This window comes from Poromitra crassiceps (genome assembly GCF_964638095.1).
Source record: "Poromitra crassiceps genome assembly, chromosome: 13".
In the NCBI taxonomy this organism is placed as follows: domain Eukaryota; kingdom Metazoa; phylum Chordata; class Actinopteri; order Beryciformes; family Melamphaidae; genus Poromitra; species Poromitra crassiceps.
In genome coordinates, this window is record NC_139644.1 from 25,187,738 (window position 1) to 25,214,653 (window position 26,916).

The 26,916-nt window shown below is 45.2% G+C and overlaps 1 protein-coding gene across 3 annotated transcripts; it reads left to right on the top strand.

Annotated features, from left to right (window-relative positions):
* The first annotated feature begins 1,468 nt into the window (after positions 1-1,468).
* On the top strand, positions 1,469-26,572 carry map3k3 (mitogen-activated protein kinase kinase kinase 3). Of its 3 annotated transcripts, none has more exons than XM_083649513.1 (17): positions 1,469-1,759; positions 7,599-7,678; positions 8,517-8,716; positions 9,619-9,659; positions 11,587-11,686; positions 12,931-13,044; positions 13,760-13,880; positions 14,789-14,922; positions 15,365-15,438; positions 15,711-15,778; positions 16,960-17,055; positions 17,358-17,525; positions 18,122-18,270; positions 20,316-20,447; positions 21,535-21,664; positions 21,859-22,036; positions 23,232-26,572. In XM_083649513.1, exons 2-17 carry the CDS (start codon positions 7,675-7,677, stop codon positions 23,458-23,460), a joined length of 1,938 nt encoding a protein of 645 aa, XP_083505639.1. In that variant the 5' UTR covers positions 1,469-1,759; positions 7,599-7,674; the 3' UTR covers positions 23,461-26,572. The 3 variants fall into 3 exon arrangements, with proteins under 3 accessions (XP_083505639.1, XP_083505637.1, XP_083505638.1); XM_083649511.1 differs by having other exon boundaries at positions 1,469-1,725; XM_083649512.1 differs by having other exon boundaries at positions 1,469-1,720.
* The last annotated feature ends 344 nt before the right edge of the window (positions 26,573-26,916 follow it).

A 26,916-nucleotide genomic window follows, 5' to 3' on the forward strand; every position in this document is an offset into this window, starting at 1 on the left:
AATGGAATTTCAGCACAAATTCAATCAAAAACAATATATATACAGTATGTCTCCAAAACCCATATGGCTCCCATCCTATGATCAGAGTCCAAGCCTCAGGCAGAAACATTAATCACTGAGACTGGAAGTTCAAAGGTCCTAGGTTCACAAAGTAAGTCAGGCTGCCTTCAAGTACCCCTCAGATTATCTGGTTTTAGTTCTGACATAATCAATAAGTGCTTTTAGTCCGAAATTGTAGCAAAAGACTAAAGGTTTTTTCCCCCGATTTTGTTTTTATTTTACAAAATCGAGGCATCAGGGTGGAGCCAACGTCTCTTTCACCATCAGCTGTTGAGATGGCTTTCATGCTCCAGCCCCTGATGTGACACATCTGGGCAACTCAGGTGTCAAAGATGCTCAACATTTTATTCAGATTTTCCGGCAGTATGTGAAGACAGCAAAAGTACGTCACAGCCGGTACGCCCCGCCCACTAATAACATTGTGCGCGCTCTTGAGGCTAGAGACCGAGTAACAGCGCGTTCCCGAGATTGCACGGCGCTAATTTAGTTCCAGTAATCAGAAATACTCCTGGGACAATCCATGTTACAACCGACATATGGAGCGCAAAGAGCCAAGGCATCGGGCCAACGTGGATCCTAGCTTGGAGTACACTCTTCATGTTTTGTTGGCGGCAGCAAAAAGCGGGTTCCGGTGGCGATATTTTTTTCTGTCAGGAAGTTTGACGTATTAAAGATGATTTTTTACTTTGTTTTGGCTGGGGGGAAGTTAATGTTATGTGCTATCGCTGGCTCGTGTCGCCGTTCGGAAAGTTTGTGAACATTTATGTTATGCTCAAAATACCGTTTTTCCACTTTTAATTACTGTTTGACTTTCTGGTGAATGCTGCAGGAATCCAACAGTCTGCGTCGATGGAAGGGACCAAACTTTGTTTCGCTATAATTAACATATCGGCCAATCGATACAAGTTTATTTTTTGTGCATAATGTGTAGTGAGTAAGGTCTGCTGTGCATTGTCCTTTCATTATTTCTACAAGTAACGTTATCTCGTCTTCATCATGTCGAGCACTGCATCAGTTCCCCCCATACTTTTGTTATAGGCCATGTATAACGTTCGGCCTGTATGGATTCTTCTACAGACGTGCTCATAGGCGAATTCCGAGTTCACGACGATGCGGCTATTCACAAAAGTGAAGATACTTTTGACTTTGAAGTGAACAACTGGAAACCCAAAGAGGAAAATCTGCAAAAATAGCAGGAAGAGAGGCCATCAAAATCACGGAAATCGCACGGTCTTTTCCTCTGGTGGTGTGCTGTTACAAATGGATTTCATAAAGGCCACACGGTTATTGTTGCACCATTTGTGAAGGAAAAACGTTCCTTTCACGGAAGATTGTAAGATGATGTTTTGGAAAATAATGTTTTCAAAAGCTCCGCCGAGCAGGACTTTCTCTCGGGGCTACACTACAGTCTGGGCAGTCTGATGTAGAATTTTCCCTTGGAAAAACTCTCATGTGACAGCGTGTTTTTGACTAGCTTGTGTTTTACAAAACTTTCCGTTGAAGACGACCCCCGTTACCTGGGGGGTCAGCCCCGCCATGTACCGGTCCGACTGAAGAGACGACGGAGATGAACGGTTGAACCGACTGCGTCATCTCTGCTGGTGACAGAAGTCAGCTGCTCAACAGCCTGTCCTCGCAACCGAGGTCGTCAAGGCGACAGGTGAGGTGAGGGCTCCTGCACGTGACAGCAATCACACAGGTATGAGAGACGTGATTTATGCTGCATTCACGTCACGTGGGAAAGATGTAATTATTAGCTTTCTGCTTGAAAATGCATGTAATCCATCAGCTCTCAGTTGGGAAACACTACAGATACAGTTAATCTCCAACTTCCTGAATTCTGAGGCCATCAGCGAAAAAACCCAAAGCAAAACACCATTAATTTGATTCATGACATAAGACATTTTGTCTTTACAACTCATAAATTGTCATGATGTAGGACACAACTACTTGGATTGAGTATCTAGAAAGGCGCCATATAAATCAAATCATTATTATTTTGTTTGTGGTCTACATTACAATTGTTTATTTTGCTTTATAATAGCTATAACATGAAAAGGAAGGAAGTGAAGAAACAACTTAGTAAGCCATCATGTATGTGTGGGGGTTTGATAGGGTTCTGATCGATGCCAATGACTCAAATATTACTTTGCCAGGTGCTGAGATTTCTACCTTTCAAAACTAGCTCCCTGCAGGTTTTGTTCCAAAACCTCCCAACCCAATGCAATGTCGAGTCACTCCTGAGCTCCCCTCCACACACCACTAGTTTATTTGTATCTAATGTGAAAGTGTGACCTTTTGTGTCAATTACAGGCCATAATAACTCAACGGGAGGGGATGGGTGAGAGGGACGGACATGTGTAGGAGGAGGCAAGTTATTTCCAATGTTGCAATCCCTACTGTTTGCTGAAATCGAAAGGATTATGTAGATAATATTAAATTTTTATTTTGGGATGGACTGTTCCTTTAATGGCCCTTTGTAACTGTTTAATAACAGTGACAATGCTTAATAGAAACAATCCTTTCCTTATGGTTGTAGCAGTTTTCCACAGGCTAATCTGAATGTGGTGTGCCACAACATAATCTCACACAGAAGGAGAGTCTGCTGTCATAACTGCTGCCAACAATATAAGCCATGGCAATAAGTCACCACAAGTCAAAAGAAACGTGTGTCCCATTAAAACCATTCAAAATAGTGTCAACGTTGCTTCCCCCCTTCTCCTCCTTGACCTTCTCCTTCTCTTTGGCATTAGTCAGCAGCTTTGTTGCATCCTAACAATTCCACCTATTCTGTCTCGTAACATGACTGGCCCCTTTGTGTTTCCTTTATTTCTATGAACACGTCCACATTCTGTACAGCGCTGCGGCACATTCAGGGTGATGACGTGTAGTTCATTCACAATGCACCAGGAGGATTGTGGGCTTTGTGTTAAAATTAACAGACAATCTTTAAAGATGACTATTTAACATTTCACAACAATATAACTTTTAGTTTCCTTTCATTAATTAGATATACTACTCAAGAAAGAACAAGCATGATTTGTAGAAAATTACTTTCTAAACGGTGATTAATATCGCCCATGTGTAGAGGACTGAATCATCTCACCACCCCACACTGACTGATCTGAATTTGGCTCTTGATGTGATGCTGGCACAGGAAGAAATACGCTTTCTCTTTATTTGAAGGACAAAGGAATGTTAGCCCTTTGTGGACAGCCTTTATAGAACTCTACTAACGCAATATTGTTGTTGGTGCCATCTAAATATCCAAGATAAGCCATGTTTTTGTAAATCTTATTCAGATTCCATATGCACTTACCATTTGAAATGAGTTTGTGTGTTAAAACTTTGCAAAATGTAGAAATCAGAAATGTGGAGGCAGAGCAGATTAGTGCTGACATGCTTAAAGTCGAACTGAACCTGTTCGTCACGTGCATATGAGTCCGTTTCAGACTGAAAACATAGTTTGTCTAAGATGACAGGTTGAGAGGCGGGTCATAGTATCATGTTGATGATTTTATTTGACAATTCTGGGGACTGGATTGGGCTTTGGCCAATCCTGGCATGTTCCGCCTCCAAATCGAGTGGGATTCAGTGTGTTGTGGCGCTCCCCTCGGGAAGAGCCTTTTGACGGGAGGAGTGGAGCTCAGCGAGCCGCAGGCAGCCAGCTGGTTTCGTGTTGCCGAGCGGAGAGTGCAGCACGTCGGCCTGGAATCTCCGAAGTGCAACCCCTGACAACCAAGCTCTCGGATGCGCGCGCCATTATCGCTGCTGTAAATACGATATCCCTGGAATGCGCGTTTTAACGAGCCAGTTACATTTCTTTGCATTCTTAGAGATTATAGTTTTTGTTTTTTGTTCATGTTTCTAACAATTGGCCAAGTTAGTAGTTAGTTTATGGGATAGGAATTCTGCCAGATGACAGGCACTAGGCGCCATTTTCCCTTTCTTTTGGAAGAGAAAATTATCCTGAAATGAAGATTTGATTGACAGCTGCATGTCGTGATATGATTGGTTGAAATGGGGTAGAAATTTGATAGTACTAGGTGACGTCAGCAAACTGTACATTACTGTTATCAATGAAATCTTGAAAAATGAACTTTTCATGTGAAAAAGTGTGAAAAACGAAAGAAATTAGACTTTTGTGATTTTGTTTGCATACATTATTAAATAGGTGCACTGCATACCCAGGTATTTGAACTAAAAGAAAATAAAAGTCATTTTTGGGTTCAGCTCGACTTTAAGTAGAGTTTTACAGTATTAAAGTCTACTTATTAGAAATCTTTGGGTGTCTGGGTAGTGTAGTGGTAGATTTACTGCCTACCAACATGAGGTTCAATGTTACCTCCAGCTTGGTCGGGCGTCCATACAGGCACGATTGCCTGGTGTCTGCGGGTGGGAAGCCGGATTGGGGTTATGTGTCCTGGTCGCTGCACTAGCGCCTCCTCTGGTCGGTTGGGGCGCCTAGTAGGGGTGGAAGGGAACTGGTGGGAATAACGTGAGTGATCCTCCCACGTGCTACGTCCTGCCGGTTAAGCTCCCCCTGTCAGGTGAAAAGAAGCAGTTGGCAAGTTATGGCAACTGCGCATGTGTCAGAGGAAGCATGGTGCTAGTCTTGGCAGAGGGTGGAGCAGCGAGGGGGGCAGCAGGGGGGAGGGGGATTTTGATAAGGGCAATTGGGGAGAAAATGGGGGGAAATTGAGAAAACAAACGCCTTCAGGTTATGCAGTTATCATTTGAAAATGAATGCTTGAATGTGTTTGCAAAAACTTTGCAAAGTGTATCGTTTATTATGAGCATAGGTGGCCACTGGCCAGGCTCTAGCTGTTCAAGATGTGTGAACGTACAAGTGTTGCGGGTTGTCCCGAACCCAGAGCACACAAACACCTACGACGCAGAGAGACGTCAGGCCGAGGGATTTTGCTGCGAGGCACTGACTCCAGATGCATCAATAGCCTGAGACAGAGCAAGGACTGTGGCTGGGAAAAACAGCCTCAGACTAAACACCTCTCTAAGCAGACAGAGAGGAGAGGGGGGGAGGAGGAAAATCCATGTAAATCCTGCTAGTCCTGGAAATGTGATACAAGGAAAATAAAGCGCGCACAGCTGACTGGACTGGTCGAGAGCAGCCTCTCTCTCCACTGAATTCCCCGCATTCCGCCTGGGAGGTTAGAATCAGGAGAAGTCAGAGGAGAGAGAGCCGGGAAGATGGACAGAGGTTTTTTGCTGTGTTGGTGCATGATTTGAGCTCTTCTGTCCACTTCAGGTGCCCTCACTCACTCACTCACTCACTGCAGCATCTTGTAGGTAGAGAGAGCGTCATTGCTTGGTGTTTCCAAAAGTTGTATGCATGCAACAGTGGGAATTGCACACCTCATAAACTCCATGTTATTCAGTGAGGAAGCAAACAGCAAAGGCATGAAGTCTGAAGGCTTGAAGGACACAAGTATTTGGCACCTCGTGCGCTGGCAGTGGAACATGAGAGTGGTAAGCGAGCTTGAAAGCGACGTGGCAAACGCTCCGGCGACCGCAGACGGACATGCCCGGCATTCCTGTGGGTGATTATTACCCAGAAATCCACAGAGCCACTGAGTTGCCTCAGGTGCCGATGCCCTGGCCCACTTCATGTACAGCGATGGTTTCCCCCGTCCGCATTTTCTCCTCCTGTCTCTACAGGACAGCATGAGACAGACAGCTGCAGACAGCCTCAGACTCTGCTCATCTCTGTCTCTCTCTGCTCTCTGTCTCTGGCCTTTCTCTGTGTGGGACTACTTTGAGAGCAATGCAAAACCAAGTCAAATTCCTTATACTGTATGTGTACATAATACTTGTCCAATAAATTAGGGCCATATATGATTTCCGCAAAACGGAGAAAAGAAACTGACAGAATGGTATCAACTGTAAAACATGGAATATTGCAGAATTGTCCATAATTTGGCTGAAATTGATAGAAGCAGGCCTAATGATCAAAATCAAAAGTATAACTAATTATTGTAATAACCTAAATTATTTCATTATTGTAAAATAGGTCTAGAGAAATTATTCTGTTTTCGATTGGGGTGTTTTGAGATGGGGGTCGGTCTTGCGTGGGACCCTTACATCACCTCACAACTTGGTTTTCACTTTGAGAAACATGTTGAAGAGGCTGTCTGAGAGAGCCAAGTCATATATATATATATTGCTTGGCTATTTGGGCCAATCTTAAGAAATTATCGATCTGAGAGGCCTGAGGCGTTAGGCAGGGAGGCCCAGAGAGGCTAATCTTGTTGATAGTCATATTCCTCAGGTTATAATTATAGCTTTTAAAGATATAAACTCTTTAAAATGACGAGTGTGGTCCATGCTCAAACCAAACAAGGAACTGTTGGACTGTCTTGCTATAACACGCAAACATTGCGCCCTAACAATGATTGTTATTATTTGTTAGTCGGTATAATCTAATGAGATAGTGATTAGTTGTATTTTTGTGCACTTGTTAAAAGTGGTAACAGTGAGTCTGAGTTGTGTCTGATTTACAGTCTTATATTCATCCTATCGTCTACTTGTGAAAGATGTGTTCATGTTTAACATCTTCCAAGTCATAAGAACACAAAATAACTTTTGTTCTGCGTTGAAAGAGTTCATTTGAATCCTATGGCGTATTGTTAGAGATTTGGGAACCCGCTCCTGGTCAATAAATTGCCTGCTCTTTAATACCTTGTTGAGGGATATGGTAGATCGTTGAAAAATGTGTATCTGGCGCCATGCAGCCTTCTCTTAAAAATAATCATATTGCCCTCTTAACATCAACAGTAGAGTTTATGACCCAGCTGAGTAAGTGTTTTACAGCACGTGCAATCTGAGACGTTTAAAACAGATATTTGAAATGGCAGAATGCCCCGTGAAATCTTTCTTCCCATATGGATCATGCCAGACTGATCAGTGCCAGTGCAGCTTGAGTTTCAAGCCTTTCCAATTCTCATTCTTTCTCATGGGCAAAACACGCTCACACATTCTCACGTGCACTGCACACTTACTCTCCCATTCACACAGGCCTGCAACCAGAAAAGTCTGCAAGGAACCAAGGATGAAAAAATAGCCTGCTCTCGCTCTGACTGTAGAGGACATTAGCTTTTCTCTCCAGTGTCATATTAAAATACTACTGTTATACCATTAAGTTAGGGTACAGTACTTTATCACGTCACGTGGGCCGTCAGGTTCACTTAGCACTGTGGCTCCCTCTCCTCATGGTCTCTTCTGCTCAGTATCTTGTGAGCGCTCCTCTGGCTCAGCGGCGAAGGTGCACATCACATCCTGACAATGTGATTGAGTCTGGCCTGATCGCCTTTGTCACATGTCAGCTCCTCTCTGTCTCACATCTCTCTGTTGTGCCTCCATGAGGGGAAAAAGGTAATCTTAACAAAAATAAATTACTTTTAATGAATGAATGAATGAATGAATGAATAACCATGACAAGAGTGACAACCTGACTTGCGACTGTCATTTGAAGCCTTGTTCTAATTACTACCGGTAATTGGTATTGGTGTTTATCATTGCAGGCTGTGGGCGCGTCGGCACCGAAGACACCACTTTCTGAAGACTGGTTTATAGACCACATACGCAAAGATCGCCAAAATGAGTAAGTCCTCTACGTTCTTGATGTTAGACAGACGCTTGCTACATGATTTCCTTGCAGCATGAGATAAAAACAGACAGACACACACTAAACACTGCCCCTGAGGCCAGAGGCTGTGTTAGCCGGAGCTCCAGACACTGTCGGGTGAAGGATCTGTTTGCAGTGTTATGGAGACGGGGGTCTGGTTGTCTCCGCTGCCCCGGGGCCGTATGATGTCCGTCCAAGCTACACAAGGAGAATATTTTCCCTCCGTGAGCTAACACAGCCGAGGCAGAGCATGCCCCGAGATCAAACATGGGAATAGGCATATCAAAAACACTGCAGTCCTTTCCCCCCGCCTCTAATACCCTGTCATGGGATCCTCTCAATGTGGCTTCAGTTAGAGACGACTGGCTAATTGTCTGCACACACCTTTTAGTGCAGAGCTGAGTGCTAGGGGGCTCTCTCCTCTCTCTCTCTCTCTCTCTCTCTCCCGCTCTCTCTCTCCCTCTCTCTCTCTCCTCTCTCTCTCTCTCTCTCTCTCTCTCCCGCTCTCTCCTCTCTCTCTCTCTCTCTCCCTCTCTCTCTCCTCTCTCTCTCTCTCTCTCTCTCTCTCTCCTGCTCTCTCTCCCTCTCTCTCTCTCTCTCCTCTCTCTCTCTCTCTCTCTCTCTCTCCCGCTCTCTCTCTCTCCTCTCTCTCTCTCTCTCTCTCTCTCTCTCCCACTCTCTCTCTCTCTCTCTCTCTCTCTCTCTCTCTCTCTCTCTCTCTCTCCCGCTCTCTCTCTCTCTCTCTCTCTCTCTCATCCATCTTCCCATCCTCACTCTAATTGTGTGTTTTCCTCCATGCCATTATCCTCTCCAGATGAGAGGCAGGCTCTCCACTCTATCATGAAGGACCTGGTTGCCCTCCAGATGACGCGGCGCCAGCCTGTGCCATCTTACGACACCGGCAAGCCCAAGACACCGGCCCCGGCCCAGGCCAACAGACAGGCCCCGGCCCAGGCCAACAGACAGGCCCCGGCCCAGGCCAACAGACAGGCCCCGGCCCAGGCCAACAGACAGGTGCGGAAGAATGGAAAACTCTAAACTGGCTTTGTTTAAAATGGTCCATAATCCAGAATTTGAATGTGAGTTGGCAGTGGAAATGGCAGTGAGTGGCAGGCTAATAGCCTTGTTATTACCCACAAGTCAGATTATTCAATTGCAACCAAAATGTCCTGTGACATCTCTGTGAGCTCCAACTCTGTCATTTTGTTCCCAGAGTACAAACACAATTGCACAATTGTTTCTTAAAATGATATGTAGCGGAGTCCAGTAGTAGCCTCCATGCAGAACGGTGGAGGCTGCGCAGGCCATTAATCTGCGCAGCTATCGCAAATTTGGCCATTAACTCCCACGTAAAATGGCAGAGCTGTGGGCGAACACCATTCCTGCACACTCACAGAGACTTCACATTCTTCTTATACGATTGAAATTAGCGCGGAAGCGTGGACAAGTGGTTAGAGAGAGAATCCGGTCACCAAAAGCTCACAGGTTCGATCCCCTCTACTTCCAAAGTGAACAGCGATGTGTTTCATCAAAGTGTCCTAGAACGAGATACTGATTGAACCTCTTCCATTGCATTGCTGCTGCAGATGAGAGCGTCCTGCTAAATGCCGAACAATGAAAATAGAATGAGAGTCAGTCCACAGCAGGCGAGTTGAGTCAGGCGGACAGTAAGGGGGGGGCGGTAAACCCACAGGCTGTGGCAAGCTGGATCAGTGGATGATCTTCTGGGTGATACATTCAATCTTCAGCCATCCTTTTTCACACAGTTGCATCACTCTGAAAATAATAGCAGGACCAGAGCAGTCAGGATCTTACATGCTGACTAATTTATTTATTTTTTCCCCCCATGACCCTTTCATGACCTCTTCACCACCTGGTTTTGACCCCTCCTGGACTGGCTTGTCTCGACCCATCAGGACGACGTCAGGATCAAGTTTGAGTTCTCAGGGGAGAGGAGGTGAGTTTGCATGTCATGTGTTGTACACCTCCATATGGGAGTAGGTAAATACATGTTAGAGCGTTCACACAGTCACACATAAACATACTCTCTCACACACATGCCGTTCTCAGTCACATGTCTCACTCAGTCCATGAGAAGCAGAGTGCAGTCTGGAGTCAAACACACACAGTCCAGCACTTCACTTGGTATGTGAACTGGAGAGTGGGAGAAGGGGAAAGGACTGTGGTTAGGCTGCGGCTGCCGGCACAAACCACAACTATGCAAGGTGTACTGGAATCTGCACTCACTGAAAAACCACTCTGTGTGTGCGTGTGTGTGTGTGTGTGTGTGTGTGTGTGTGTGTGTGTGTGTGTGTGTGTGTGTGTGTGTGTGTGTGTGTGTGTGTGTGTGTGTGTGTGTGTGTGTGTGTGTGTGTGTGTGTGTCGGGGTTTCCACGGGTATAATGCTTGGATAATAAAAAAAATCAAGACCTTGAAAATGCTTGGATTAATAAAGAGGTTGAAAGTGTTTGGATTTAGCTGACCGGAATCTCTGAGTCATCTCTAAATTCACCTATGATGCCATTTTTATTATACATTACATCTGGAGTGCTGGGCCAAGCTCGGTGCACCATCTTCCTATCTACAATATTACTTTCCACACAGCTACAAGTATAGAGTGATTTGCTTATTGCTGCGCTGTGTCACAGGCTAATTGTGTTGCCTTGTAGGCGTTCTTAGTTCAAATATGGCTGGTCGCCTAAGTTGGGGGTTCCCTAACAACTTTTTGTGGTCAGGGACCCCGATGAAGCATACATACTACCACATTTGTAGGCTACTCTTAGATGCCAATTGGAACCATTTTTGTATTCTAAGACTTGTTTTGCTGAATGCGCAGCGCTGCACAATGGCTGCGCAGCCTCCATTGTGCGAATCAGCCGGGGGCGGAGCTCCCGCAGTCGGGCTGCAGTGAGGTGAGTTGAGGAGCTGTCGGAGGAGCGACCCTGCAGCTCCAGGGAGAAGCTAATCGTAATTTGTTTAAATTCAGTTCTTTGTCTGTACATCAAACACTATATGCTCATGTTTTTGTATCTGTTGGGGAGCTATTTTAGATGAATTTTACGATGGCTCTGGGGAACAAACAAGACGCGGACATGTCTGTCCCGGCTGGCCAGCCTGCCAGCACAGAGTTCATACGCCTTGGGCGTGCAGAGACCACAGCATCTACACTCGATACACTGCACGGCTATTCTGCTAGTAATAATAATACATGGGACTCTTCATCATCTTTATCAACAGTAGCAAGATTGGCGGAGCCTGCAATGAACCGTCTCTGTATTGAATCGTCTCTGATGCAGCACTTTCCCTCCCACCCCTGGGCATGGCACAGACTCCACTTTGGGAACTACTGGCCTAAGTAACCCGCATTGTTTAGATTGTTTAGTCTTAAGACCTTGATTATGCTCAATAGTGAATGTTTTCATCAAACGCTGTTGCCACGGTGCCGCATTATTCGCCATGAAACAGGAAGCTGTTTTTGAAGTGCTGGGGATGCTTGAAAACTCATGGAAGTTGGCACACGCATCAGAAGAGGTGAAGATTTTGATCTGATTTGGGTCTTGGGCTTGGGTGTGCCAAGATGGCTCGATAGCGCCCCACCGTGGCCGCGGCACATCCTGACGTGTCGTGCACGAAGGTGTGAGGGCCCGATCATCGCTGGTTGCAGCTTTAATAAGTTGTCCTTGACATGTATCATTACAAAAGAGTGGCAACCCTGGTGTGTGTGTGTGTGTGTGTGTGTGTGTGTGTGTGTGTGTGTGTGTGTGTGTGTGTGTGTGTGTGTGCGTGCGTGCGTGCCTGTGGTAGTTCACAAGCGGTTTGCTGACCAGCAGATCTAAATCTCCATGATGATCTGTCTATGTGATTGCATGGTTTTGCACATGTAGAATCCTGATGTTTGGACGGCCTGTGCAGTTCGAGGAAATCCAGCAGAAAGTCAAGAGTGTCTTTGGCCAGCTGCTAGACTTGCACTATATGAACAACGAGGTAAAGTCTCACTCTCCCCACTCATTCTGTCCTCTCTCGCCCCTTGTGTGTGTGTGTGTGTGTGTGTGTGTGTCTTTTCATGTTTGTGTGTACATGTGCATACATACCTGCCAACATTAGGCTGTGAAAAAGGGGGTTTCTGCAAATAAACCCCCCCCCCCCCCCGCCCAAATCAGAACCGTTAAGTCAGTCAAAGCTCCATCAGCGATGTGATCCATTGTTCTGTCGATTTATGCTGCCTTGTCAAAAAAAGCTTGTGCTACAGTACTCTATCTGTAAAGGAGAGACTTGTGGGTATCCATAGAACCCATTTTCATTCAGATATCTTGAGGTGAGAGCATCAAGGGACCCCTTTGAAAATAGGTTTTCCCTGGCCAGAATTTAGCCTAACTCTGGGGAGCGTTATTTAGCACCCTTCCCGACAAGCTAGCATGACATGGTGCCAATGGATGTCTAGTATCATGTCATCTGACTCACTGGAAGCAGGATGCAGGGATGAGCTTTGCCATTGGGGCCGACCATTTCAGTCGGAGCGGAAGGGAAATCAATTTTTGCTCCCTGGGTATCCGCTCTGTGAAACAACCACGCTTTTGTTTGTTTTGACAAAGATTTGGATTGTGCAATAAAGCAGGCCTGCTTGGTACTTAAGATGGATGGTGTAAAGGTAACGGAGAGGTTTTTCCCGCTATACCAGAGTGAGAGTAAGAGGAGCCAGACTCCCTCCTATGCTGGTACAGCGCGAAACGGAGATAGTCTGGCAAGCGAGACTAAATTTAATTTGATCCCAGATACGTCACTCTGGCTTTAAAACTGAGCCCGCTACAGCCGTTTGATCTAAATCTGGAGATTAATAGGAGAAATTACCAATCTGGAGCACAGCAGGAGAAAGGTTTAAAAATAGGGAAACTCCTGTGAAAATCGGGAGTGTTGGCAGGTATGCACGTGTGTTTGCGTACGTGTATGTGAGCACATGTGCACGTGTTTCTTTGCCCATATGAAATGTTCTGTAGGTGTGTCTTTATATTTCCATGTATGTAGGTGTGTCTTTATATTTCCATGTATGTATGTGTGTCTGAGGCAAGCACATGTCTTTGTGTGTGTATGTATACACACGTGTGTGCGAGCATTTGTGTGTGTCTTCTCGTTACGTGCACATATGTGTGGGTGTACCGTATGTATGCTTCTCTCTGTGCATGCATTCATGTGTATGTATTGTTGAATGTGTGTGTGTTGTATGCTGGCAGCTGTCCATCCCGCTGCGAGGTCAGGATGACCTGGACAAGGCCATCGACCTGCTGGACCGAAGCTCCAACATGAAGAGCATCAAGATCCTGCTGCTCACACAGGAACACAGCAATGTGAGACCTACACACACACACACACACGCACACACACACACAAACTAGGCCTGTATTTACAGTGTAGCATTACCAGTGTTGGGGTTAACTCATTACAAAATTAACATATAACATGTAATATATTACTTTTAGTAGTAACTCAGTAATATAACTTATTACCAATAGGATTTCAGTAATATTATACCAGTTACTTTGTCAAGTAACACAAGTTACAAATTGAGTTAAAAAAAAACAAATTAATCAAAGCACATATTTAAATAAAGATCATTGCCTAATGAAACTGTGTTTTTTATGTAAATAACCACTATAGATGACAATAACAAAGGAAAAGGATAAAATTTAGAATTTTGGATTGTTTACACTGACTTCAAGACGGTCAAAATTATTTTTCGGGAGGGTTCCGGGGCGACAATGTCATTCTGCTACTGCTGTTATTTAGGTGACAGTAATGCAAAAGTAGCGTAATGAGTAACGAGTTACTCTACACAGAAAGTAATATTGTAAAGTTACTTATTACTTTCAAATGAAGGTAACTAGTAATATGTAGTATATTACATTTTGAAAGTAACTTGCCCAACACAGCATTACACCATTGTTGTTTCCGCACTACGGGCCATGTTATGAAAAAGCAAAGTTCCTCTTTCATCCATTTCTGTTACACAAGCTGCTTTGCCAACATGCAGACGTGTTGAACCCTCCTCTGCTCCGCCCGCAGGCCTCTCCCTCCCCCCACCACACGGTGTGTAAGCAGGTGAGGATCAAGGCCTCCCAGTCCACCGGGGACGTCAGCACGGCGTACCAGGCCTCGGAGCCCAGGGGGCGCCATCTATCGACCGGTACACACCTCCCCGCTGTCATTCAGCGTCCTCTCTGATCTCTCTGCACTCTGCAGCCCACACACATTCAGAAGGGGAAGGGTAGTGGCATGGCTTCGCTCAGAGACCTTCACGTTTTGTTGATATTGGATTATGGGTTGCTGTCATGTTGTAGGGCCAGAGAAGCTTCTCCTTTTACTTGTATTTCCATTGCGCTCTCTCTCTCTCTCTCTCTCTCTCTCTCTCTCTCTCTCTCTCTCTCTCTCTCTCTCTCTCTCTCTCTGGCTGTTGTTTCTCTGGCTTCCCCTCTTAGCAGTGGGTCCTCTTCCTTTTCCTGTCCACCATCACTGGCTGCTCTACAATGCCTGCTGGCCTGCAGCCAATCAGATTGCGGGATGCTATTAGTGCAGCGGGCCAATGGCCTGGTTTAGAAATGTTGGTTGTTTTGGGGAGGGGGGGGGGGGGGGTGGGGGGGGGGGGGGGGGGGGGGGGGTTTGGGGGGGGGGGGTTTGAGATTAAGACTCCATGATGGGATCTGTAAAAACTGGAATAGGTCTTCAAAAGCTCCATTCAGGCAGACTGACCATCTGCATATTCATCCTCTTTGTGGCTCAGGAGAGAGAGAGGACATTTCTGCATATTTGTCTTTCTTAGATTATTAAGTTAGTGTGTGGCTGAATTGTGTGGTTGTGGTCTCAACTATCTGTTTCTGTACCGTGGAAAATGAAAGAAAAAAACTCAAGATACCGGGAAGGGGGGCTTCTACTGTAGCTTTCACAATCTATATAGTGTGTGTGTGTGTTTCCTTCATCATGTGATGAGCCCCTGACATGGCCATGCCTTGAGCGAAGTCCAGTAGAATCCTTACTTTATAATTGTTCATATGTGTAAAGTTTCTTTCTATCCTCACAACTCCTGTCTACTCCCAGGCTCTCAGAACACGGGGCGTAGCTCCCCGCCGCCGGGCTATGTGCCAGAACGCCAGCAGAGGATCGCCCGCCAGGGTTCATACACCAGCATAAACAGCGAGGGCGAGTTCATCCCCGAGACCAGCGAGCAGTGTGTGAGTCACATCTTCACAATAAAGGGAGGGGGGGGGGATAATCCACCTTAAAATAGAATTCACGTGGTGTGTTTAATGATCTCAGGCTATTAAGATTTGCGCACATAAAACAAGTCTTTCTCAGAGCTCGGATCAAGAGAACAAAGACTTTTTGGGCAATTTTCTGGAGCTGTCCTGCTGATTGTTGACACTTTGATTTGTGAACACTGTGCCAGTACCCCCGGGCTGATTTTCTGTGGTTATATGTCTAAGTAAGTAGGACTAATAAAGTTAATTTGGGGGGGTAAAAGGTCAACATTCTGTGAGTGCCGTGCAGATGTGTCACAAATATTGATGAACAAATATGCGTTCTGTATTAGGATGGATTTTCCTCCATTAAACATAATGTATACAAAGAGTATGTGCATACACAAAGTCCATGATTCACTGTCCCGTGTGCTAGGTGCTGGATCCCTGGAGCAGTGCGGAAAACTCTGTTTCTGGAAGCTGTCAGTCGCTGGACAGCAGCTCAGACAGGTGAGGCGAGGAGTCATGTGAATGCATCCACCTAGAGAAAGTCAACATTAACTAATTCTGATGATAAGTGGAATGTAGTTTTTGGATAATTCAACTGAAATCTGACACTTAGAGGGGGTAATAACAAACATATTTCTTTAAAATATTATTACTGAAATTGCAAGAGCAATCAGTTACACTATTCATTATTGTAATAATATTACTCTAATGTGTTATTGAGTTAAACGTTAAGACCCAGCATGAAGATATCTTTCGCCTCCTCTCCCATCCAGCCCCTCGCTGAGGAAGTCTCGTATGCACAGAGCCAAGAGCTATCCTGATAATCGGCAGGAGTGTTCAGGTGAGCAGCAGCCAGTGAATCTCTGCCAGTAACAACGCAACAGTGGTCTCCTAATGCAATAAAGAGATTCATCTTTGATATGACTTGATGCCCAGAGGCAACAACTTGAGTGTTTTCACACGTTCAAACTGTTCGTTGTTTGACGACATGATGAATGTTTTCTGTGGACTTTGGTGGTTGCTCCTGATTAGCGTCGTCACACTTACAGTAACACACTTATTGAGAGAAACATTGGGGTTCATTTTTAATAACATATCAATCAGTGCAATATACAGTCCTTCCATGGCATTTAAAAAGTTGTTAGCACAACATGATTTATCTCTTGAAAATCATTCATATTGTTTGGAGGTTTCTTTATCAATATAAGTCAGAATGCATTAGGGCTGGGTATCGGTACTCGACCGAAATAGCCCAATCAAACGATACCTGCATTCGACGATCCTTGTATACAGTTCTAGAAAAAAAACATATTTGTATGGTTTTGCCTTTTGCTCGCAGCCAATCACCGCAAGCGTTCTTCAATTTAATGTGACGCGTGATTGGCCCAGTACCGCAGCAGCTACAACCCATACAGTCTGTGTGGTGGTGAAGTTGAACGTGGTGTACAGTATGTGATGGAGGTGGCAGTTCAGCATGACGAGATGGTGCCAAAACGTTCAAATTCACATGATGGATATCAAACTTGCGTGCGTGCGTGCGTGCGTGCGTGCGTGCGTGCGTGTGTGTGTGTGTGTGTGGTATCGCTTTAAGGGCACTGGTATTGGTACTGCTATCGCAATTAAAATTTAAATTTAAACGATACCCAGCCCTAGAATGCATCACCAAACTCTAAGTGACCAAGTAGTATTGTCAAAACTCACCGGTAGCGAGCACACTCAGGGAACGATAAAAACTCAGGTGCACGGCAAAAACACACTGGCAAGAAGAGAGAACGAGCCAGCACGCTACATTTCCCTTTTCAAGTTTAAATCTGTCATCTGGGCAGCAGCAGCAACAAACGTTTCAGCCCACAGTATTTAGCATCTGGAAGCTCTGATGGAACTGTATTTTGAAGTAGAAAAGAGAAACAAAGTAGCTCAGGTGGACGCAATGTGACAGAGTGTGTGACTGAGCTAAACTGCTGCTGAATCGCCGTGTTAATCCTGCTAACATTTGACCTGTGGCTGTTGGTTTGCTTTCAGACCGAGAGAATCACGCGTATGACAGGGTGGTGGGGAAGGGAGGCACCTATCCCCGCAGGTACCACGTCTCCGTGCATCATAAGGACCACAGCGAAGGTAAGACAAATTCTTCACCTCTGAATCTGCTGCTTAGTGAATTGACACCCCTGTCTCTACTACATTACATCACTTTCCCTTTAGCAATGTAGTATGTGCTTGTTCCCATCATGCTGTCTGTACATATAAACCACAGGTGGCCAAAAGCTTTTTGGTTGTGGGGCACATACAGAAAAATATAAGGAGTCACGGGCCAAACAATATTATTAAGTGTGGCATTCATTGCGTTGTGTGCTTTCATAGTGTGGTCACGCCTGATATAAACCCTTCTCCAACCCCCCTCTCTCCTCTCCCTCACCCAGGTCGGAGGACATTTCCACGGATACGGCGCCCCCAGGGGAACCTGTTCACCCTGGTGCCCTCGCGGCGCTCGCTCAACGGCAGCGAGGAGAGTGTGGGCAGCTGGTGTGGGCAGCTGGTTGACGCCCAGGGCAGGCTGCGCCCCCAGGAGCGCCCCGTCGCCCATAAGTGTAAGTCATGACCCACCTAAACTCCCTTCAACTGTTTTTTTTTTGCAGAATAGACTTCCTTCACCTTTGTAGGTTAACGTAAACCCTTATGAGACAAACTGCTAACAAAGGCTGACACCGAAGCCCACAGTGTTTCCTCCAGAATTTTGAAAAGCCTCTGAAACAGCATTTAAACCTTGGGCACTAAAGCTCTCCATTGAAATCTAAGATAATAAACTAATAAGTATAAAAAACATACTCACAGATACTTGTATCCATTGAAACCTAAGATAATAAACAAATAAATATAAAAAACATACTCACGGATACTTGTATCCATTGAAACCTAAGATAATAAACGAATAAATATTAAAAACATACTCACGGATACTTGTATGGAATGTGATTCCATTTGATTTAGATCAATCCTACAATCAATCTGTAAGCAAACATAAATGATATATAAATCAATGTTTTCAAAAAATAGAGTTGTTTTAATGTAAAATGTCAGATGAAGTGTGGTATATTGATGTTGATGTGTGGCGAGACGGGCCTGGACAGCAGTGTGTGTGTGTGTGTGTGTGTGTGTGTGTGTGTGTGTGTGTGTGCTTTGACAGCGCCCAGCGCTCCGGTGACGTGGCGGCGGGGGAAGCTGTTGGGCCAGGGAGCGTTCGGGAGAGTGTATCTGTGCTACGATGTGGACACAGGCAGGGAGCTGGCCGCTAAGCAGGTCCACTTTGACCCTGACAGCCCTGAGACCAGCAAGGTGAGACACAGCACAGACAGCAAGTAGCTAGCCTGCCTGCATTCTCCTTCTGTCATTTCTACTCTTGCTTCTGTTTCCACTGTTTCCACTATCGCTAATATTCCCTGACCTTCTATTGTAGCAGTTTTGAGGGTGGTTGCTCCTACACACACGCCTAAAATAAGGCTTTTGTATCAATTTCTTTGCCACAATACTGACTACATATCTTTTTCTGCCATGTACAATTTTGTTACTTTCATGTTTATGTAGTAGCGGTGTGAATCTTTGGATATGTCTCTTTGATTCCAACCTGGGGTCACGATTCGATCCCAAATAGATTTTTCGATTAAAAATGATTCCCGCTCCAAAATCGATTCTCTATCCCACGTGCTATGTCCTACCGGTGAAGCTTCCTCTGTCAGGTGAAAAGAAGCGGCTGACTGACTGCCCATGTCTCGGAGGAAGCATGGAGCCAGTCTCGGCTCTCCCCAGATCGGCAGAGGATGGAGTAGCAACCAGGATTGAGAAATCAAATGAGCACTAATGGGGGATAAAATGGGATAAAAAATCAGGGATTTTTTATTTATTTTTTACAAAATCGATTCTCGATTCAGTACATAGGGGGGTTTCAGGATCTACTCAAGTCCACTGTGTGCTAAGAAAGGTGGCGTAGGAAATCATGGCATGAAAGCAGAATGAAGTTTATAAGAGTATATATAATAGAGTATATTTGAAAAGGTTTTATCAACTGATTGCAATAATGTAGACACAGTGCATACAAAGTCAAACCGAAGACAAAAGGTAACATTTATTCATGCTAAACTTGCACAAATAAAAACGTCTTAGTATTTCTGAGTTCTCAGTGACTTCAAGAGTAAAAAAGTTAAAGTAATTTAAAAAAATCCATTCTTGCAAGTCGTCTTTTCTCTCTCTATTTTTTTGCGGGGGGTGGGTTAGTATTAATTGTTCTCCGGACATTGCAGCGGTACCCAGTTTCTAGGTTAGGCACTCTAACCCATTTTGTTTAGTGCATCCCACAAAAAGCCAAGTTTGCTGATTAAACCCAATTAGGACCTACTCATGCTCAGCCCAGGTCTGACATTCTGGGTGCACATTCAATAGTCATCTGTCATAGTTAGGAAATAGCATTCATTCATGCCTCTAAACATCACAGTGCTTTTATTTTAATTGAGCCTCAGTGTGTTGATGAATTGATCTTGAATCTGTGCCACCTTTCAGCTGCAACACAGCCAAGAATGAGGTCATACTGTACGTCCTGTCATGTTAATGTGCTGAGGCCGTTATGCTGGAACGCATGACTGAGCGAGCACCGGGCTAATGAATAAACCTGCTTATATTCTGCTCTGTTTCACTTTGGGGATCTGAGGTCAGGGTTTAAGACGTCTATTTTACTGCTGACACACTGATGAAACACTTCTGCAAGAAGTGGAATGCATCGAAGAGGTTTTCTTTCCTCTTTCTCAGTCTCCCCCATCCCCATTTTAATGTCTTTTCCTGTCTGCCGCAGAGAAAACATGCACTGTCACTTCCTGTATCTGAGTGGAGTGTCGTCGGGGGGGTTTCAGCATTGCCTTGGCCTCCCATCACCCCTCAAAGCCCCCCACCGCTGCTCCCCCCAGCCTGTAGCGGATGTGAATCAGTTGTTGTTGTTTCTATCTATTTAGCTGGCTTTTGTGTTGGGACTTTGTGATTACTTTGTGTGTGTCTCCCTTCCACCTCTCTCTCTCTCTGTCTCTTCCTCTGTCCCCTGTGATGTGACCTCTGTGGCCACATTCTTCTTTTGAGGAACTGAACTGTTGGCCCTCATTTATTCTCTGCTTTAAGTTTCACTTTTGGCAGCATTTACCTAAAGTCATTCACCACTGTTTGTTGCATCTCGGGGCCTCCGTCATATCTGAAAAACGCATCTTTGCTTGCGAATGAAAGCAGTAAATCAACAAAGATGCGTGATATCACAGCTATCCTCTTCCGTTCATTTCCGAGCAGAGTTGATTAGTTCAAACCGTCGGCGCTTCATTTCCCCACGTCTCGCTGTGTCTCTGCAGGAGGTGAGCGCTTTGGAGTGCGAGATCCAGCTGCTGAAGAATCTGCATCACGATCGCATTGTTCAGTACTACGGCTGTCTGAGGGACCACAATGAGAAGACCCTCACCATTTTCATGGAGTACATGCCAGGGGTGAGTCCTGGCAGCGTTCATGTGCAGGTTGAACTCGGTAGTAGCAGCAGAAACCTGGCTTCCTCAGATCCAGCCCCCTTCAAAAAAACTGATTCCGTTAAAAAACAACAACGAATGAATCAATTCCTTTGTCTCAGTCTTTGTGTTATCAACAGTCAGTTTTGTGCATACATTTCTTCAACAATCTCCGCTGGTCCTGTATCACTGATTGTCTTTCATTGTGCTGCCTGCAAGTCACATAACCCTGATACAAAAGAAAAAGTCTCACCGAAAAATATGTGTAAAATGCCTTATGAGATGAACTCCAAAAGCTAGTCTTCACCACGTTTGCCCGATGAAAATGTAACATGATTGAATTTATTCTGCCAGTATGTTTCCAGCTGGCTATGGGAATACATTTGATTTATGAAGAAGAAAGTAAAGCACGCACATCCACTCAGTAGGCAGGTGCCGGACAAATAAATGATAAACTAGAATAAAGAAATACAGTCGGCGCACTGAAAAGTCAGGGTTCCGGTCAATAAGTTTGCTTTGACATTCCTATCAGGCTATGAGAGCGTTTATTATTTATTATTTCACAGTCAGTCAAGCGACTCAGCCAATCACATACAGTAAGAGCATGAAGGTATCTTTTCCTTCCTAGACAAGTTGGAACATCAGTAAGTTAACCCTTTGTGGAGTGGATGCAGCGAGGTTGTGTGAGCGTGTGTGGATGAATCAACTTGGTGATATGGATCATTTTAGTCCATTAGAAAAGTGGCAGTAGTGGTAGAGCTGTATTCAGTGAATGCTTGCTGGATGTATGTTGTCCTGTAAAACTTGGGCTAGGAACCCCTAAAGGTGCATAACACTTTAATTTTAAATGAAACACTTACGTCGCCCAGGCTTTGAACGCATCACAGCCACATTCGAGGGCCTGGTTTTGGCCGGGCTCCTCACTAATTTCCCCCCTCTCCCCGGGTCGCTGGCTCAGAGCTTTGAAGGTGATAGGATGGGTCTGTGGTCTTTAGTGCTTCACAGCCTGTGGGTTGTTGTCCTGGTGTCTTTTGGGGGTTGGAATGTAAACGATATGCTTCCTTCCTCTCAGGGTTCAGTCAAAGACCAGCTGAAGGCCTATGGGGCTCTGACAGAAAATGTGACCCGGAAGTACACCAGACAGATCCTGGAGGGCATGTCCTATCTGCACAGCAACATGATCGTGCACAGGGACATCAAAGGTAGTCCTGTAGCACAGCTCACCACAGAGGCCTTAGTGTTGTACCAAAAAGAGTTAAGACTGTTTAGACACTGGATAAATATATCCAGATCAAGGATAAATGTTTTGACAGTGAGATGTTTGTGTTTCTCAGCATGTGGAAGGCGATTGGTTTAATATAATATTTATGTCTTCTCGGACGACTCCGGGCCTCAGGTGCCAACATCCTGCGGGATTCAGCGGGCAACGTGAAGCTGGGAGATTTCGGCGCCAGCAAGAGGCTTCAGACCATCTGCATGTCTGGCACCGGCATCCGCTCTGTGACAGGCACCCCCTACTGGATGAGTCCGGAGGTGATCAGTGGAGAGGGCTACGGCAGGAAGGCCGACGTCTGGTGAGACCAGGAGACACACAGCAGTTTCATCCTATCTTATCAACCCAGTGTTCTTTAGGGTCAGAAGCTGCTTCATGTCAGCTCTTAGGAAAAAGTCCCATTCAAGCTGGATTAGTTTTACTTGGTGAGGTTTTTTAATTGTAATTATTTCCAATTGCATCCATAATTTTAATCCAGTATGAATTTGTTATGATGTTGTTGTTATGAATTAATTTGAATTTGTTTGTTAAATTTTACAAATCCAGAAAGTGAAAAATCCCAGTCATCTGATAGTCCAATTGGAATTGACATCTCCGTAATGTAATAATGCATTTACAGTTTTAGCAGTTAGTATCTTGTCATAACAAGATACTAGCTCACATAGCGCTGTACTTCAGAAGATTTCTGATGTCAGTGTAAATTCATCAACCATAAACTTTCATCATGGAGATAGAGATACAAAGGAGGAATAAAACAAATAAAATCCCTTTGGAGATCACACTTTCTTAACTTCATGTGGTGTATGGCAGTATTTAGGAGTGAAAATGACACAGACAATGGAGTATTTGTTCCTGCGTTGGAAAATGATTGCTGGTTAAAGGCTACATGTGGGGGGTGGGGAATCACCCGGAGTTGCCATTTTGCCCTAATAAGGATTCTTTGACTGAATTACCCACTACAATATCTCTACCCTAGACAACTTGAATGTGAAAGAAGGGAGAACCGCATCTAAAAATGTCAGAAACATTGGGCTCCTAAAGGGAAACCATATTAATAAAGTAAGGAAACTGCTATATTTAACCCACTTCCAAGAAGAAAACCACCACAGTCCCACACACAGAGCAAACAGCAGGGATAAATCTACGAAATACCCAGTGCCCAAGCATTCCCTGATGCAATCGGATCGGGTGGTAACCCAGCAGATGAGGGATGTGATTGGCTGAGGGCCATCCAGACTAACATAACAGGGTTTGGTATATTGTGTGTGTGTGTGTGGGGGGGGGGGGGGTTAATGCTCCCCAGGAGAGCTCTTACCTCCCAAAGCCCCCCGGTCCCGTAGCCTGTCTGGGTCTGGTGCTGAGGAGGCCCAGTGCGGCCGGCTACAGCAAAGTTATTGTTGATGGTGCGAACAGGGGAAAAGAGCATGTGAGATTCAACAAGTTTGGTTGTTTCATGAACGGCAAAAGCAAAACCAATCATGTGTGTTTTTCCACAGGAGCCTCGGTTGCACGGTGGTGGAGATGCTGACGGAGAAGCCTCCCTGGGCCGAATACGAGGCCATGGCGGCCATATTTAAGATAGCCACCCAGCCCACCAACCCCCTGCTTCCCTCGCACACCTCCGACCAGACGCGAGACTTCATCCGCCGCATCTTTGTGGACGCCAAGCACCGGCCCAGCGCCGAGGAGCTGCTCCGACATCCCTTCTCCCAGATCCTGTGCTGAGACCCGCCTGGTCTCTGAACTTAAACCAGGTCTCTGAACTTAAACCTCGGTGTTGCTCGGTAGTCTTGGTCATCCGCAGCTTCCCACGACGCCACGGCAGAAAGCCAGGCTCTCCGGGACACGGACCTGGTCATCTAGATGTCCTGCCATTCAGATGCTTCAAAGAAGCTTCAGTGTCCAGTCACACAGTTCCAGAGACCAAACCTGTTATTGCTGTTTAACGTTTGACAACCACAGTCAATGTGATGCCTTGAAAACCCAAAGCCAGTACGTGTCCTTACAAGAGTCACCACCAGGGGGAAACAAAACACAGATTATTAAATTCCTGGTGGGTTGGGGAGACCTTGTGAGACCTAGGATACACCCCCCCCCCCCCCCACACACACACACACACAGTCATGGGTCATGCACCAGTTGTGTCCTTATAAACATACTTAAGTATCCACTGTGTTTACATTCAGTTGCCGAGGCGTTAAGAGAAACACCTGCAGAACCTGCAGTGTGTGGTTCCAATCAGAGCGACATGTCCGAACCACGGCACGCCTCCAGCTGAACCTGGCCCAGTGCAGCGGCTGGTATGTTGTACACCCCTGGTGCACTACAAACAGTGTTAATAAGATAGGATTGTGCTCTTTTGTTCCTTTGGTGATACTGATTATCTCCGTCCCTAAATTTCCTTTCGACAAAGATCTTTCTTTAAGAAAAAATCCACCCTAATCCACTTTAACACTGCTAAGAAACAGCTATTGGTGATGTACCTTTCATTGCTGCGTCCATTTTGTTTTTTTGTTTTGCTTAGTAGACAAATGTGCTCACTGGAGGAACTGCTTCTCTTGATAACTTTTTCTTGGTGTCGAGACCCCAGGAAATCCACAAAATACTACACAGGTGCACAGGCCACACTCAGGACAATTCAGATGAAAAACAATATTTATTTACATCTCAAGACGAGTAACCGATGAAAAGAACAGCCAGATGCGTCGGCTCTGCTAGTAGTGTAGTTATAGTTAGTATAGTATTATAATATTATAGTATTTTGTGTTTGTCTTATTCCCACTGATAACTGGCCAAACATAGACAACGTGATGTCACATCAAGATATTTTCCACTTATCTACAGCGCAGTATGATAGCAGAACAATGTTCAGCTTTCTAAAACATCAGGTTCTGTTGTCAGTCCCTCACATTCAAAGAGCGAGGGCTTCTTTCTAGACTCAGCATTTAGCATCGATGTTCCACAATCACACGGGGAAAATCCATGGACCCAATAGACCAGAATGCAATGCAGCCACAAGACAGGGTGAGTTTTGAGGAAGTTGTTTCTCTTTTTCTATCCCTATCAGTATTGCTCTCTCCACCATCACAAAATAATGCCTTGAATGCATTGAACATCACAGATTGAGATTGATATCTAACAATGTGAGAGTATCTGAGGGTGGATTTTTCCTTTCAAGATCTTTTTTTATGATGACTACCTTCTGAGTACCAATACTACCTTCCACAGCAGTATGTCTTCTCCGACTCCCCCCAGTCCAATACTACCTTCCACAGCAGTATGTCTTCTCCGTCTCCCCCCAGTCCAATACTACCTTCCACAGCAGTATGTCTTCTCCGTCTCCCCCCAGTCCAATACTACCTTCCACAGCAGTATGTCTTCTCCGTCTCCCCCCAGTCCAATACTACCTTCCACAGCAGTATGTCTTCTCCAACTCCCCCCAGTCCAATACTACCTTCCACAGCAGTATGTCTTCTCCGTCTCCCCCCAGTCCAATACTACCTTCCACAGCAGTATGTCTTCTCCGTCTCCCCCCAGTCCAATACTGCCTTCCACAGCAGTATGTCTTCTCCGACTCCCCCCAGTCCAATACTACCTTCCACAGCAGTATGTCTTCTCTGTCTCCCCCCAGTCCAATACTGCCTTCCACAGCAGTATGTCTTCTCCGACTCCCCCCAGTCCAATACTACCTTCCACAGCAGTATGTCTTCTCCGTCTCCCCCCAGTCCAATACTACCTTCCACAGCAGTATGTCTTCTCCGAATCCCCCCAGTCCAATACTACCTTCCACAGCAGTATGTCTTCTCCGAATCCCCCCAGTCCAATACTGCCTTCCACAGCAGTATGTCTTCTCCGTCTCCCCCCAGTCCAATACTACCTTCCACAGCAGTATGTCTTCTCCGACTCCCCCCAGTCCAATACTACCTTCCACAGCAGTATGTCTTCTCCGTCAACCCCCCAGTCCAATACTACCTTCCACAGCAGTATGTCTTCTCCGTCTCCCCCCAGTCCAATACTACCTTCCACAGCAGTATGTCTTCTCCGACTCCCCCCAGTCCAATACTACCTTCCACAGCAGTATGTCTTCTCCGACTCCCCCCAGTCCAATACTGCCTTCCACTGCAGTGTGCCTTCTCCTCACACCTGCCGTCTTTCTTTTGCAGCTCCTCAGTATCACGATTGTGCCAAAGAGGGGTGACATAGGATTATATTATGGAGTCTGTTTTAGTGATATGTGACGAAGAAGCAATTGATGCTTTGTATGGTTGGAAAGTACAAGTCAAAGGCCTTGATTTGAAAGTGATTTTCCATTGCCTTTGCCTGACAGTATACTGTTAACGTGTGTCTGGGCCTAACATCCCTGACTGACAAGCCTTGGCTTAAGGATCCATTTCAATCAGATGCACTTTGATGTAAAATGAATGTTGTGGGGTTTTTGTTCTCCTTACCAAATTTCTTCTTTTTTTATTTGACTTTAAATGTGAAAATTCGTTCACTTTTTATTTATATCCCCGCGCCCATTCAATTTGATTTTATGAGCAAATATATGTATAAATATATTTTTTATATTATAGACAGTGTCAAATCTAATGATACTTTCAGGACATAATGTCGTTAAAAGTAGTACATTGAAAGCAGCTGGTTTTGCAGAGATTACAGAATTGGGGTTTATAAATGAAAAATGGGTGGAAAACGAACTCTGGCTGCCTAGTTCTTGTTCCAGAAAAAAAAAAAAAAAACTTTCCTCACACTCCTAACTATACATTTAAACAACTTTATTACCTGACAGATAACTTGTGCATTGGAAACCTTGCATCATTTGGCCATACTGCTGTGTTAAACGTTGAGCTCTTATGAATGAGACCATTGTAGGTGTCGAAGGCATAAGTTACACAAGAAAAAAAGAAAATATCTTTTCACTGTTGAGGTCTCCGTGTTATTGGAACAGGAGGAGTGCGCGAGCCAAAGATGAGCAGGACTGCACACGGTGCTAGATGTCAGAGTCCGCAGTTCCACCCAGTAAGACGACTTTGTTTATCCCAGGGTTCGAACAACCAGTATTGAACGATTGTCTGGGGGAAAAAAGGCCTCAACTCTAATGTGTTCATTTTCTTTGGGGCTGCTACAGGCTAAAGGCAGCTAAAGTCAGTTCAGTATTAGAAACGACGTGGTTCTTATCAT